The sequence below is a fragment of the Pan paniscus genome, chromosome 20, assembly GCF_029289425.2.
Source record: "Pan paniscus chromosome 20, NHGRI_mPanPan1-v2.0_pri, whole genome shotgun sequence".
Lineage (NCBI taxonomy): Eukaryota > Metazoa > Chordata > Mammalia > Primates > Hominidae > Pan > Pan paniscus.
The window spans coordinates 41,383,926-41,399,627 of NC_073269.2; the positions used below are offsets into that span (position 1 = coordinate 41,383,926).

General features: G+C 47.0%; 1 protein-coding gene and 1 pseudogene across 1 annotated transcript; both read left to right on the plus strand.

Moving 5' to 3' along the window:
- Nucleotides 1–212: 212 nt before the first annotated feature.
- Nucleotides 213–1,978, plus strand: LOC117977026 (free fatty acid receptor 3-like). Its single transcript, XM_034945749.3, has one exon. It carries the CDS (start codon nucleotides 230–232, stop codon nucleotides 1,433–1,435), a length of 1,206 nt encoding a protein of 401 aa, XP_034801640.3. The 5' UTR covers nucleotides 213–229; the 3' UTR covers nucleotides 1,436–1,978.
- Nucleotides 1,979–10,978: 9,000 nt separating this feature from the next.
- On the plus strand, nucleotides 10,979–12,896 carry LOC100978019 (putative elongation factor 1-alpha-like 3; annotated as a pseudogene).
- The last annotated feature ends 2,806 nt before the right edge of the window (nucleotides 12,897–15,702 follow it).

The window sequence follows — 15,702 nt, forward strand, 5'->3', positions numbered from 1 at the left end:
TCAAGGCATCTTTGTGCCACTGTTCAACAGTGAGTGATGTCATGGGCACGGCCAGGTCTTTATCAGTTCTGCCGGATGAATAGCCAACTGCACTAGGTCTGGAGAGACAGCAAGGTGCTGTGTGGCAGACCATTTGGGATCTCAAAGAAGCAGGTGAGCCTGGGCCCGAGGGGCTGGGTGGAGGAGCACCTTGGTGCTTCTCTGCTGGGTAAGGGAGAGGGGACAGGGCATGCTCAGGAAGACAGGCAGGCTGACCCCGCCTGGAAGGCACCCAGAGACAAGAGGGGTGGGCGTAGTGACCTCGTGCCCTTTTAGGGGAGATGCTGCTGGCCAGAGGCCGTTAGGGCCCCCACTACCAACTCCATGTTACTCTCTCTCACCAGTGGCCACCACCATGAATACATGCCCCGACCAGTCCTACTTCTCCGGCAATCACTGGTTCGTCTTCTCGGTGTACCTTCTCACTTTCCTGGTGGGGCTCCCCCTCAACCTGCTGGCCCTGGTGGTCTTCGTGGGCAAGCTGCGGCGCCGCCCGGTGGCCGTGGACGTGCTCCTGCTCAACCTGACCGCCTCGGACCTGCTCCTGCTGCTGTTCCTGCCTTTCCGCATGGTGGAGGCAGCCAATGGCATGCGCTGGCCCCTGCCCTTCATCCTCTGCCCACTCTCTGGATTCATCTTCTTCACCACCATCTATCTCATCGCCCTCTTCCTGGCAGCTGTGAGCATTGAACGCTTCCTGAGTGTGGCCCACCCACTGTGGTACAAGACCCGGCCGAGGCTGGGGCAGGCAGGTCTGGTGAGTGTGGCCTGCTGGCTGTTGGCCTCTGCTCACTGCAGCGTGGTCTACGTCATAGAATTCTCAGGGGACATCTCCCACAGCCAGGGCACCAATGGGACCTGCTACCTGGAGTTCCGGAAGGACCAGCTAGCCATCCTCCTGCCCGTGCGGCTGGAGATGGCTGTGGTCCTCTTTGTGGTCCCGCTGATCATCACCAGCTACTGCTACAGCCGCCTGGTGTGGATCCTTGGCAGAGGGGGCAGCCACCGCCGGCAGAGGAGGGTGGCGGGGCTGGTGGCGGCCACGCTGCTCAACTTCCTTGTCTGCTTTGGGCCCTATAACGTGTCCCATGTCGTGGGCTATATCTGCGGTGAAAGCCCGGCGTGGAGGATCTACGTGACGCTTCTCAGCACCCTGAACTCCTGTGTCGACCCCTTTGTCTACTACTTCTCCTCCTCCGGGTTCCAAGCCGACTTTCATGAGCTGCTGAGGAGGCTGTGTGGGCTCTGGGGCCAGTGGCAGCAGGAGGGTAGCGTGGAGCTGAAGGAGCAGAAGGGAGGGGAGGAGCAGAGAGCGGACCGACCAGCTGAAAGAAAGACCAGTGAACACTCACAGGGCTGTGGAACTGGTGGCCAGGTGGCCTGTGCTGAAAGCTAGGTCCTCCGGGGGAGGAGGGTGTAGCTGGCGTGTCATCCTCAGGGCGCTTCCTCGCTCACGCCAGGAGGGACTTGGAGTGGTGAGCTGGGGCCCGATGGGGCTTGGGGGCAGAGTAGACATCTAGCCTCCCTAAGGGTATGCACGCTAAAGCCCAGCTCTCGATCTCACCTCCATCCCCATCCACCCACACACTATGGATTGGGCTCTGGGAAGGGGTCAGGGTGAGAGGCTGCTCTGGAGAACAATGAGGTCCTCACAGCATCAGGCAGCTCCTGTGTTTTCTTGAGGGAGGCAGAGGAGCTAAGAGCAGTGCCCAGGGTCTGAGGGGGCTGCCCAGTGAGTGGCAGGGGCAGGAGAGGGGAGAACCCCATTCTCAGAGCTGCTCCCAGCCAGCGAGTCAGGAGCGGGGGAAACAGGGCTCCAGGGATGAGGCCGCATTCTGCTCCCACAGTGCCTTTTCCAGAAAGTTCCCATTGCTCAATAAATGTGGATCATCAGAGACATTTATGAACAATGACAGAAGAAAAATTACCCAAATAAATGTGGAAGCAAGCAAAAGAGAACAGTGTTTCGTTCTTCTCCTGTTTTGTTCTGGTGGTGTGCTTGGGCTGGGTGGGACTGGTGGATGGAAGGAGAAAACACCAGACTCTGGAGGAAAAGGGCCAAACACCAGGATGCCTGGATGCTGGGAGAGGATCTGGCTTGCAGGGATGAAAATAACAGCTGCCCTGTCTAAAGGACTTGGCCTGACACATCATCTCCTTCTATCTCTCAATAGCCCTGTGAGAGGTACCAGCATTATCCCCAGTTTCAGATGAGGGAGTGGCCCAGAGAGGTGACATCTCCTACCCGAGATCCCATAGCTGGTGGGCGATTGAAGTGGGACCAGAAGCTGCCGTCAGTTGACTCTGACACCCGTGCCCCTAAGCCACTTTGCTGTTCTCCATCTGTGTGTCACCTGTGGTCACCTGGCCCAGTCAGATGAGGCTGTCTGAGCAGGACAAATGCAAACAGGCTGTGATAAGGAACAGAACTAAATGCAAAGCACAGTGAGTATCTGTGTGAGTGCATCCTCTCCCCAGTAAAGAAGACTTCTTGAAAAGTATAAATTACGATACTTGGAGTCAATGATTGGGCAGGTGACTCACAGTGGGCACCCGATGCTCCTCGATCTTAGCTAATGCAGGATCTCTTCAACTTTTTACATCCTTGTCCCCTTCAGAAGCCTCTTTGGATATACATCTTTCCTACACAGCACATTCCTCTGCCTGCTTATGCAATTTCAGTGCAACCAACACACTGTCAGTTTATGTGTTGTGGCCCTTTAGAAAGACAGAAACTGGCTGGGCGCAGTGGCTCATGCCTATAATCCCAGCACTTTGGGATGTCGAGGCAAGAGAATCACTTGAGGTCAGGAGTTTGAGACCAGCCTGGCCAACATGGTGAAACTTTGTCTCTACTAAAAGTACAAATATTAGCCGCATATGGCAGCATGCACCTGTAAACCCAGCTTCTTGGGAGGCTGAGGCAGGACAATCGCTTGAGGCCAGGAGGCAGAGGTTGCAGTGAGCCGAGATTACACCACTGCACTCCAGCCTGGGTGACTGAGTGAGACTCTGTCTCAAAAAACAGAAGGAAGGAAGGAAGGAAGGAAGGAAGGAAGGAAAGAAAGAAAAGAAAAGAAAGAAGGAAGGAAAGAGAGAAAGAAAGAAAGAGAGAAATAAGGAAAGAAAGAGAGAGAGAGAAAGAAAGAAGGAAGGAAAGAAAGAAAGAAAAGAAGGAAAAGAAAGCCACAAACCATTGTGAGATTTTTTGTTGTTGTTGTTCCCCAAGAACTAGTTTTCACCTATTTGGAATCAACATTGCTGCTGCTGAGAATGTCTGAGCTGCAGAAATGGTCCCATCTAATATACTGATAGAGCCTGTCTCACAGAACTGTAGCCCAACAAATTAGGCTGAGGACCTTGCTGCAGGAATGGAGATCACACTCCGGAAGAAGTGTGAGGTCTCGTACAAGAGAAGAGACCCAGTTATCATCGAATTTGAGCTAAGGGTAGCGTGAATTTAGATGAAGAGGTGTGTGATGGGCTCAACACAAAGCAGGGATGTGTGGAAAGAGGCCAGTGTTAGATGGAGGCCAGGAAGACTACTCAAGGTCCTGTTTCTCTGGGAAATACCAAGCAAAGATAAAGGTAGAACTCTGTATTGGAAAACTCCTTATCTGAAGCTCTGGTGGGTTGAAAATCAAGGTTGCATCTCTGTGTCAGAGACTCTGATCCTCTAAGCAGAAGTATATGTTCCTTTCTTACTCATGATCTCATGCAGCTAAGTTTCCGACTATCTTTGACTTTTGAGAACAAGGTTTCTTAGCAATATCCTTTTGTTAATTAGCAAAACAAGTTTTTAAAGGTTTACAAGAGAAACTTTTTTAGAAGGAGAGATCCTCCTTCACCGAAACCAAGGGCAGGTCAACCCAGAAGGACAAGAGGAAGGGAAGATTCAACCCATCTCGGCTACAGCTTCCTGAGGCCATAGGTCAAGTCTCAGCTTACAGGGGAGTGAGAGGAAACAAGAAATTTTAAATCACCCAGTGTTGGTTGGGTGCGATGACTCACGCCTGTAATCTCAGTGCCTTGAGAGGCTGAAGTGGGAGGATTGCTTGAAGCAAGACTCCGTAATCTAAGAAAAAAAAGTTAGTCGGGCATAGTGGCACGTGCCCATAGTCCCAGCTGCTCATGAGGCTGAGGCAGGAAGATCGCTTGAACCCAGGAGGTCGAGGCTACAGTGAGCCGTGGTTGTACCACTGCGCTCCAGCCTGGGTAACAGAGCAAGACCCTGAAAAAAAAAAAAAAAGGAAAGAAGAAAGGAAGAAAGAAAGAGAGAAAGAAAGAAAAGGAAAGAAAGAAAGAAAGAAAGAAAGAAAGAAAGAAAGAAAGAAAGAAAGAAAGAGGAAAGAAAGGAAAGGAAAGGAAGAAAAGAAAAGAGTAAATCACCAAGAGTGCGGGAAGATCGCTTGAGCCCAGGAGGTTGAGGCTACAGTGAGCCGTGATTGTACCACTGCACTCCAGCCTGGGTAACAGAGCAAGACCCTGAAAGAAAAAAAAGAAAAAGGAAAGAGAGGAAAGAAAAAAGAAAGAAAGGAAGGAAGGGAAAGAGAGAGAAAGAAAGAGAGAAAGAAAGGAAAAGAAAAGAAAAGAAAGAAATGTATAAATCACCAAGCGTGACCAGAAACCTTTGGAAGCCACCTAAGAAACTGACAAAGATGGTTCAATCCATCCCATGGAAGGCAGTGAGACCAATGCAGGCTTGAGCCCAGTAAGCTCAGACTACTCAGTAAAGCAGTGGCAGTGGCAGACAGGAGGGAGAGCAGGAATTCCCCACTGGGAGACAGGATGCCAGTGCCTTTTTATGAGTTAAACATGTATCCACTAGAGAGTGCAGTAAGTGGCCTCTCAGGCTGTGAATATGCCTGGTGGGGCATGGGAAGCTGTGCTGCAAAACAGGATCCGTCAGCCGGCTTCAACTGGGTTCAGCTGGGAGGGGGCAGACACAGACCTGGTCAGGGCCGGCGGAGGTGGAAGGGAGGTAGGAGGCTGGACTTGACTTTGGAGGTGGGGCTCAGACACTGGACCAAATTGAGGACTAGCTAAAACAGGGAAACAAGGACGGAGCTTAAGCGACTTCGCCTAGGACATGCCCACCAGTGTCCCCTGTCAGTTTACCATGGTCATGGCAACAGCTGGTAATTACCACCCTTTTTCTAAAACTTTGGGCATTAACCGCCCCTTAATCTGCATGTAACTAAAAATAGATATAAATATGAATGCAAAACTGCCCTAAGCGGCTACTCTTAGCACATTGCTATGGGGTAGCCCTGCTCTGCAGGGGCAGTCACAGAGCTGTTGCACTGCCAGAACTATACCACCATCACTTTAATAAAGCCACTTTCTTCTACCACTGGGTAGCCTTTACATTCTTTCCTGGGTGAGCTGGGTGCAGTGGCTCACACCTGTAATCCCAGCACTTTGGGAGGCTGAGGCAGGCAGATCATTTGTGATCAGGAGTTCGAGACCAGCCTGGGCAACTTGGTGAAACCCAGTCCCTACTAAAAAATACAAAATTTAGCCAGGCGTAGTGGCCCGCACGTGTAATCCCAGCTACTCAGGAGGCTGAGGCAGGAGAATTGCTTGAACCCAGGAGGCGGAGGTTGTAGTGAGCTAAAATTACACCACTGCGCTCCAGTCTGGGTGACAGAGTGACACACCATCTCAAAAAAAAAAAAATTTAAAAATTAAATAAATAAATTCTGGGTTCTGGGCAAAGCCAAGAACCTTCCCAGGCTAAACCCCTATTTAGGGCTCATCTGCCCTACATCAGAAGGGAAACAAAGACCAGACAAGGAGAGCAAGAAGCCTGGGAGTCTACAAAATAAGTTGCGGGACTCTTCCAAAAAAATGAAGCTGAGCATCGATAAAAGCTCAAAGACACCTGGAAGAAAAGTGAGACCACCGTTTCTGGGAATTACAAGTGGGAGACAGAGGTTTTTATTGGGGGAGAATAGTGTGAGAAGGTGCTCAACTTTTGACCTTCCTCTCTGAGGACATGACTCTTCTGGTTTAGAAAACAACAGTAAAAAGTCCCCAAGAGATACTGGTGGTTGTGGTTCCCAAAACTTCATTAACATCTGTGGGAAGCCTTCTGACTTTCCTTTGAGGCCAGTTCTGAAAAGCCATTCTTATGGAGGCAAATCAAAATATCAAAGCAGCAGCCTGTGTTCTGGGAAAATGTTGCTGGGATCACATTCCAGAGAAAAGATGGGATAGAAGGAATGAAAGCTGATCAACATGGCTGGGTGCGGTGGCTCACACCAGTAATCCCAGCACTTTGGGAGGCTGAGGCAGGCAGATCACCTGAGGTCAGAAGCTCAAGACCAGCCTGACCAGCATGGTGAAACCCCGTCTCTACTAAAAATACAAAAATTAGCCAGGCGTGGTGGCATGTGCCTGTAATCCCAGCTACTCAGGAGGCTGAGGCAGGAGAATCGCTTGAACCTGGTAAGCAGAGGTTGTGAGGTTGCAAGGTTACAGTGAGCTGAGATTGCAGCACTGCTCTCCAGCCTGGGCAACAAGAGAGAAAACTCCATCTCAAAAAAAAAAAAAAAAGAAGAAGAAGAAAAAAGCTGATCAACACTGGTAGAAGTGGGGAAGGGCAGAGCTCACCTCCCATGGGAGCCAGGGTGGAGCTAGCGGAGAGAAAATATTGCGAAAGAGGAAATGGGATACGGAAATATTTTTTGAGGAGAGGGTGCTTTTAATGGATTTAGAAGAATATAGTGGCTGGATATGGTGGCTCATGCCCATAATGCCAGCACTTTGGGAGTCTGAGGCAGGTGGATAGCTTGAGCCCAGGAGTTCCAGACCAGCCTGGGCAACATGGCTAAACCCTGTCTCTACTAAAAATACAAAAATTAGAGGAGTGTGGTGGTGCATACCTGTAGTCCCAGCTACTTGGGGGGCTGAGGTAGGAGGATCACCTGAACTTTGGGAGGTTGAGGCTGCAGTGAGCCATGATCAGGCCACTGCACTCCAGCCTGAGTGATAAAGTGAGACACTTTCTCAAAGAAAATTAAAATTAAAATTAAAAGAAGAGTATAGTGAGATAACCCAATCAATCATCCCCTGTTGCAGATCCCCCAGTCTCAAGGGTCAAATTGTGATTGGCACTAATCATGATGCTGTTGACCGCCTTTACTGGTGACTGGTCCTAAGATGGAAGTGTGACCCAATTCCAGCCAACAAAGAGAAATAAGTCTGCTGGGGGCCTCTGGGAAAGATTTTTCTCTATCTCATTAAAAAAATAGATGCGTAAGGAGCTGCTCTCCTACTTCTAATCTGGAACTTTCTATGGAAGGATGTGATACTTGGAGCTACAGCAGCCATACTGGGGCCATGAGGTTACAAACTTGAGGAAGAAAGCAAACAAGCTAAGGACAGCAGAGCAGCAGGATGTAAAGGGCCTGCATCCTTGACCCTGTTGAGGTGGGATCACCAACCTCCAAAGTCACTGTAGTAAATGTTCCTTTTGTTGACTCACTATTGGCCAGATACCCTCTAACTTGCAGCTTAACACAGTAGATCAGCTTATATCCTACTAGAACCTACCCATTGACATCTTCTCTCACGTTAAAATATTTTAGGTTCCTGGAGTTTCTAAACTCTGCCTATTTGCCTTATAGGAGCTATGTGATGTTAGCATTTGCCTTATGTGTTACAGCTGAACTCAGGAGATGTCTTACACTTCTAGACACTAGCTCTAGCACCAAGATGTCTGGACTCTCCTCATTCAGAAGGAGGCTTTTGAGAGCTGACTGGCTGGGGCTGCACGAACATTGCTTTCCAAGACAAAAAAAACACACGTGCTAGATGGGACCTTTTTAAGGTAAAATGTTCATCTGACTGACAATCTTAATTGCAAGCCTGCACTTTTATTAATAAAAATTCTCATACTTGAGCAGATCACCTGAGGTCAGGAGATCGAGACCAGCCTGGCCAACATGGCAAAAACCTGTCTCTACTAAAAATACAAAAATTAGCTGGGTGTGGTGGCACACGCCTGTAATCCCAGCTACTCGGGAGGCTGAGGCAGGAGAATTGCTTGAACCCAAGAGATGGAGGTTGCAGTGAGCCGAGATCATGCCACTGCCTTCCAGCCTGGGCAACAGAGCAAGACTGTTTCAAAAAAAAAAAAATTCTCATACTTACTAAGGGCTCTTGGATGCCATGGAAACAAGAGAGGGCTGAAAGACCTCTCTTTCTTGATGTGGACCATGAGCGATGTTATCCTGTGGAAAAGTACTTGTCTCTGTTCAGTGTTCTTGGGCACAGGACAGCTACCCAGTCCTTGTGCCTGTGGAGTCACTCGAACACACACAATGCCCACATGAAGATGGGGATATGCGGTCTTGGATGCCTAATTTACTACTTAAAATTAACACACACAATTAGATGATTCCCTTTTCCCTCCCCTCCCCTTTTTTTTTTTTTTTTTGTTTCTTTTTTTTTTTTTTCTGTGACAGGGTCTGGCTCTGTCACCCAGGCTGGAGTGCAGTTACGCAATCATGGCTGACTGCAGCCTCAACTTCTCAGGCTCAAGCAATCCTCCCGCCTCAGCCTCCTGAGTAGCTGGGACTATAGGTGCATGCCACCATGCCTGGCTAATTAAAAAAAACAACTGTAGAGATGGGGTCTCGCTATGTGGCCCAGACTGGTCTGGAACTCCTGGGCTCAAGCGATCCTCCCACCTTGGCCTCCCAAAGTGCTGGCGTGACAGGGATGAGCCAGTGCACCTAGCCTTGATAATTTCCAGTGGTTCTCTATGCTTAGAGCATTACTCTCATCTTTTTTTTAAACAGTCTAGAATGCTCTCTTAAAGCCTCCATAAAAATAACTCCTTGTTTGTGTCTCCTTTGGTGAACAATCCAATGACTTGCAGGAGCACTGCCAGGCATCCCCAGCCGTTGCAGGCCTGCAGACTTCTTCCCTGGCCCACACTTGCTGGTCTGTTTGTTCACTCTGCAGTGAACCCTTCTGCTTACAGCTTTTCCAGCTAACCTTTTGATTCACAATGTAGCCTCTGACAAAAAGCAGACCAGTAGTTGCCAGGGGCTGGGGATGGGAGAGAGGAGGGTGTTGACTGGGAAGATATCAGAGGGACATTTTCAGGTGATGGAAATGTTAGATCACTTGATTGCGGTGAGGGTCACACAAGAAGTCAAAACTTATTGAACTCTCTCCGTCCAGTGGGTGCATTTTATGGTGTGTCAATGAAGCCTCAATAATGTTGTTTTTAAAAAATGGTGTCACCTCACCTCCTGGCTTGTAGTGTTTGTGTACCTAATATCAATCTTGCTAAGTTTCCTCCAGCCAAGCAAGTCTCTGCTTTTGCTGGGCTGCTCTGCAGAGGCTGTGACTGCTGGATGATAACCCAGGTTACATAAAAGTGTAGAAACCATGTGCAAACAAATGATACGTGGCAACCAGCTTTTATCTTGGTGCTGGAGATCTGCAGGGCGTGGTGGAAAGGGCGGCAACTGGACAGTGCAATGGTTCATTTCACCTCCTGTCACCACGTGGGGCTGTGGGGGCAGCTCTGTCATACCTTCCAATTTTCCAAGCTGAAAATCCAATTGTTATTGCTGTTTTTGAAATCTTACATTTTTAAAAAACTGATAACAAATTCAAAATGTTTAAGTATCTATGTGGGGAAAGTGAATCAGGCCTGAGGGTTGTGGACTGCTTTCTAGGTTTCCAGCCTGTGACCTCTGCAGCAGTGGAGGCAGAGGAGGGCTCAGAGGTCGGGAGGGAAGGGGAAGGAGCATGAGGAAGGGTGATTCTGCACGTAAGCACGGCTCATACTTTTACTCATAACCCAAGACAGGCAGTTGACAAGAACGTCGGAAGACGTTCTTCCTCATCCCTCGTTCTTATTTTGCAGTCCCTCCCTGCCCCTACAGCTGTTCTCTGAAAGCTGTCACCCTCATCCACAAAAAGATCTTGGAGGCCACAGGCAAGGCAGGGAGGGAAGCTCCGAGGACTGATGCTGGCTCTCCTTCCTTCTCCTCCCAACTCCCCCTCCCAACTGGCACTGAAGGCAGGTGTTCCTCAGGCTCGGACCCTGCCTGCCTTTGTTCGTTTTCTCTCTCCTGTCTGCAGGCATTCTGATCCATCACAATGGCTGTTAACATTCATGACTCCCACATCTCCAGCACCAGACCCTTGTGTATCCAACTGTATAGAGAGACATCTCAACTTCTAGACTTTCAAGACCAAACCTAACTCCTTACTTCGTCTTCCTAATCTGGCCCCACCACCCAGCCTACTCCACCTCTATAAATGGCAATACCACCCACGGTCTGCCCACATCAGAAACCCAGATGTCATTCATTAATTCATTCATTCATTCCTTTTTTTTTTTTTTAAACAGAGTCACTCTGTCACCCAGGCTGGAGGGCAGTGGCACAATCTTAGCTCACTGCAACCTCCACCTCCTGTTTCAAGCGATTTTCCTGCTTCAGCCTCCTGAGTAGCTGTGATTACAGGCATGCACCACTATGCCTGGCTAACTTTTGTATTTTTACTAGAGATGGGGCTTCGCCATGTTGTCCAGGCTGGTCTTGAACTCCTGGGCTAAAGCAATCTGCCAGCCTCAGCCTCCCAAATTGCTGGGATTACAGGCATGAGCCACCATGCCCAGCCCATTCTTTCTTTTTTTAGAGATTTGATTCTTTTTTTAATTTTTAAAATGATCATACAATAAAATGAATGTTTTCAGGAAAAGGTGTACAGTTCTGTGAATCAAACAGACAGAGAGATTCCCGTAACCACCAACAAAATCAAGATAAAGAGCAACGATAGTCACATCTTCCCTTCACCCCTAGCCACTACGAAACACAGATCTGCTATCATTAGGGTTTTATCTTCTCAAGAATGTCACATAGCTTTTCGCAACAGGTTTGCCAACAGAACACAGGTGTCATGGAAACTACCCCTAAAAGCCAAAATGGGAAAGGAGAAGACTCATATCAACATTGTCGTCATTGGACACATAGATTCGGGCAAGTCCACCTCTACTGGCCATCTGATCTACAAATGTGGTGGCATCAACAAAAGAAGCATTAAGAAATTTGAGAAGAAGGCTGCTGAGATGGGAAAGGGCTCCTTCAAGTAAGCCTGGGTCTTGGATAAACTGAAAGCTGAGCGTGAATGTGGTATCACCATTGATACCTCCTTGTGGAAATTTGAGACCAGCAAGTACTGAATGACTATCATTAATGCCCCTAAGGAATGAGACCACCACTTCTCCTGTTGTCCTTCCCAGCTTCTACCCAACCTTCCCTTTTCCCTAGTTTATAAGACAGGAGAAAAGGGAGAAAGCAAAAAGTTGGAAAGAAACAGAAGTAAGATAAATAGCTAGACGACTTTGGCGCCACCACCTGGCCCTGGTGGTTAAAATAATAATAATAATATTAACCCCTGACCAAAACTACTGGTGTTATCTGTAAATTCCAGACATTGTATGAGAAAGCACTGTAAAACTTTTTGTTCTGTTAGCTGATGTATGTAGCCCCCAGTCACGTTCCTCATGCTTACTTGATCTATTATGACCCTTTCACATGGACCCCTTAGAGTTGTAAGCCCTTAAAAGGGCTAGGAATTTCTTTTTTGGGGAGTTTGGCTCTTAAGACACGAGTCTGCCGACGCTCCCTGCCGAATAAAAACTTCTTCCTTCTTTAATCTGGTGTCTGAGGAGTTTTGTCTGTGACTCGTCCTGGTATATCCCAGGACACAGAGACTTCATCACAAACATCTTTACAGGGACATCTCAGGCTGACTGTGCTGTCCTGGTTGTTGCTGCTGGTGTTGGTGAATTTGAAGCTGGTATCTCCAAGAATTGGCAGACCTGAGAGCATGCCCTTCTGGCTTACACATTGGGTGTGAAATAACTAATCACTGGTGTTAACAAAATGGATTTTATTGAGCCACCCTACAACCAGAAGAGATATGAGGAAATCATTAAGGAAGTCAGCACTACATTAAGAAAACTGGCTACAACCCTGACACAGTAGCATTTGTGCCAATTTCTGGTTGGAATAGTGACAACATGCTGGAGCCAAGTGCTAACATGTCTTGGTTCAAGGGATGGAAAGTCACCCGTAAGGATGGCAATGCCAGTGGAACCACACTGCTTGAGGCTCTGGACTGCATCCTACCACCAACTCGTCCAACTGACAAGCCCTGCTTCTCCAGGATGTCTACAAAATTGGTGGTATTGGTACTGTTCCTGATGGCCAAGTGGAGACTGTTGTTCTCAAACCTGGTGTGGTGATCACCTTTGCTCCAGTCAACACTACAACTGAAGTAAAATCTGTCGAAATACACCATGAAGCTTTGAGTGAAGCTTTTTCTGGGGACAATGTGGGCTTCCACGTCAAGAATGTGTCTATCAAGGATATTCATTGTAGTAACAATGCTGGTAACTGCAAAAATGACCCACCAATGGAAGCAGGTGGACTCACTGCTCAGGTGATCTATCCTGAACCATCCAGGCCAAGTCAGTGCTGGCTATGCCCCTGTACTAGATTGCCACATGGCTCACATTGCATGCAAGTTTGCTGAGCTGAAGGAAAAGATTGATCGCTCTTCTGGTAAAAAGCTGGAAGACGGCCCTAAATTCTTGAAATCTGGTGATGTTGCCATCATTGATATGGTTCCTGGTAAGCCCATGTGTGTTGAGAGCTTCTCAGACTATCCACCTCTGGGTTGCTTTGCTGCTTGTGATATGAGACAGACAGTTGCAGTGGGTGTCATCAAAGCAGCAGACAAGAAGGCAGCTGGAGCTGGCAAGGTCACCAAGTATCCCCAGAAAGCTCAGAAGGCTAAATGAATATTATCCCTAATACCTGCCACCCTGGTATTAAGCAGTGGTGGAAGAATGGTCTTAGAACTGTTTGTTTCAGTTGGCCATTTAAGTTTAGTAGTAAAAGATTGGTTAATGATAACAATGCATAGTAAAACTTTCAGAAGGAAAGGAGAATGTTTTGTGGACCACTTTGGTTTTCTCTTTTGCATGTGGCAGTTTTAATTTATTAGTGTTTAAAATCAGTGCTTTTTAATGGAAGCAACTTGACCAAAAATTTGTCACAGAATTTTGAGACCCATTAAAAAAGTTTAATGAGAAAAAAAAAAAAAGAATGTCACATAAACAGAATCCTACAGTGTGTAACCTTTTGAGCTGGCTTCTTTTTATTTTATTTATTTATTTTTTTTTTTGAGACAGAATCTCACTGCAGTGCCCAGGCAGGAGTGCAATGGTGCGATCTCAGCTCACTGCAACCTCTGCCTCCCGGGTTCAAGCAATTCTTCTGCCTCAGCCTCCCGAGTAACTGGAATTATAGGCATGCGCCATCATGCCTGGCTAATTTTTGTATTTTTAGTAGAGACAGGGTTTCACCATGTTGGCCAGGCTGGTCTCAAACTCCTGACCTCAGGTGATATGCCCACCTCGGCCTCCCAAAGTGCTGGGATTACAGGCATGAGCCACCGCACCCGGCTAGCTGACTTCTTTCATTCAGCACAATGTAACTGAGCTTCATCCATGCCACCATGCCTGGCTAATTTTTAAATTTTTTGTAGAGACAGGATGTCACTATGTTGCAGAGGCTGATCTCAAACTCTTAGGCTCAACTGATCCTCCCATCTCAGCCTCCAAAAGTACTGTAATTACAAGCATGAGCCACCACACTCGACCTCCTATTTACTTCACCTTGGAAGCTACAGTGTTACCCAGAGCCTATAAACAAACAAACAAAAACACCATGGATATTTTGTTCCTGGTACACAAATTAATGTCTTTAAATCCACCAACACCACTATACATTCTATGCAATTAAGAAATTAACTTGAGGCCGGGTGTAGTGGCTCACACTTGTAATCCCAGCACTTTGGGAGGCTGAGGAGGGCAGATCACTTGAGGCCAGGAGTTTGAGACCAGCCTGGCCAACATGGCAAAACCCCATCTCCACTAAAAATATAAAAATTAGCTGGGCATGGTGGTGTGCACCTATAATCCCAGCTACTCCGGAGGCTGAGGCAGGAGAATCACTTGAACCCAGGAGGCAGAGGTAGCAGTGAGCCAAGATCATGCCACTGCACTCCAGCCTGGGTGACAGAGTGAAACTGTGTCTCTAAAAAACAAAAAGAAAAAGAAATTCACCTGAGGCACATGACCAGTAAGTCCCTTAGTGCTAGTACCGTCTATGCAAAATAGCAAATACAGAGTGAAACAAACCAATGCAAGCATTTATGTGAAATTGGGCTGCATGCTAAATCTGGCTTCATGCTTAACTACATTAAAAACAATTGCCAAACTGTCAATGTATTTCTTCACAATATTTCTTATTTTAACTTCATCACAACTAAGAGCTTTAACTATGAACAATGTTAACTAGTCAAATTTCTGTAATTTTCCACCATGTTTTAAATAATATTTTATTTTTATTTTATTTTATTTTTTTGAGACAGAGTCTTGCTCTATCATCCAGGCTGGAGTGCAGCAGCATGATCTTGGCTCACTGCAACCTCTGCCTCCCAGGTTCAAGCAATTCTCCTGCCTCAGCCTCCCTAAAGTAGCTGGGACTACAGGTGCCCACCATCACGCCCTGCTAATTTTTGTATTTTTAGTAGAGATGGGTTTTTACCATGTGGCCAGGCTGGCCTTGAACTCCTGACCTCAGGTGATCCACTTGCCTCAGCCTCCCAAATTGCTGGGATTACAGGCATGAGCCACTGCGCCCAGTCAAAAATATCTTATTAACTAAACTTTTTCAACTTCCTGTTTTTTCTGTATGTTCATGAACACAGACACTCAGAGAAACAGAAAAAAATAAAAAACTATGTATGACTTACATAGACCATCTATGACATGCTTGGACTTCCTGTTGTGTCCTAATTTTATTTATTTATTTATTTATTTATTGAGACAGAGTCTTGCTCTGTTGCCCAGGCTGGAATGCAGTGGCACGATCTTGGCTCACTGCAATCTCTGCCTCCCGGATTCAAGCAATTCTCCTGCCTCAGCCTCCCAAAGAGCTGACATTGCAGGTGTGTGCCACTTCGCCCAGCTAATTTTTGTATTTTTAGTACAGATGGGGTTTCACCATGTTGGCCAGGCTGGTCTCAAACTCCTGACCTCAGGTGATCTGCCTGCCTCAGCCTCCCAAAGTGCTGGAATTACAGGCATGAGTCACTGGGCCCCGCCTGTCCTAAATTTTTTATATTTTAAATAACCCCTCATTTTACTTTAGGACAGAAATTTACAATGCAAGATCCTTTCTCCTACAAAAGTATTTTCTTTATAACCTTCCTTACCAAAAACACATCTTTATATCCATAACTGTCTTCACATCTCTCTCCCCTTTGCTTTCTACCTTGTTTCATAAATAACCTTTCCAAGCCCATAATGTGAATCAACCTCTAGATAACTTCTGAATTAGACAAAATTTTTCTTATTCTCAATAAGAACGCATCTTCTTTGGCACATTTTACATACAGAATTATATGTTAACTAGAATTCTTATTCTTAGTAATCTTAAATTTTAGTGAAAACCTAGGAAGCAAGAAATCCTGAACTGCCTAACAGATGTTAGCATTGGCAAGACAATTCTACAATTTTTAAAAACATGTTTGCCTACATCATAACCCTTTCTGAAT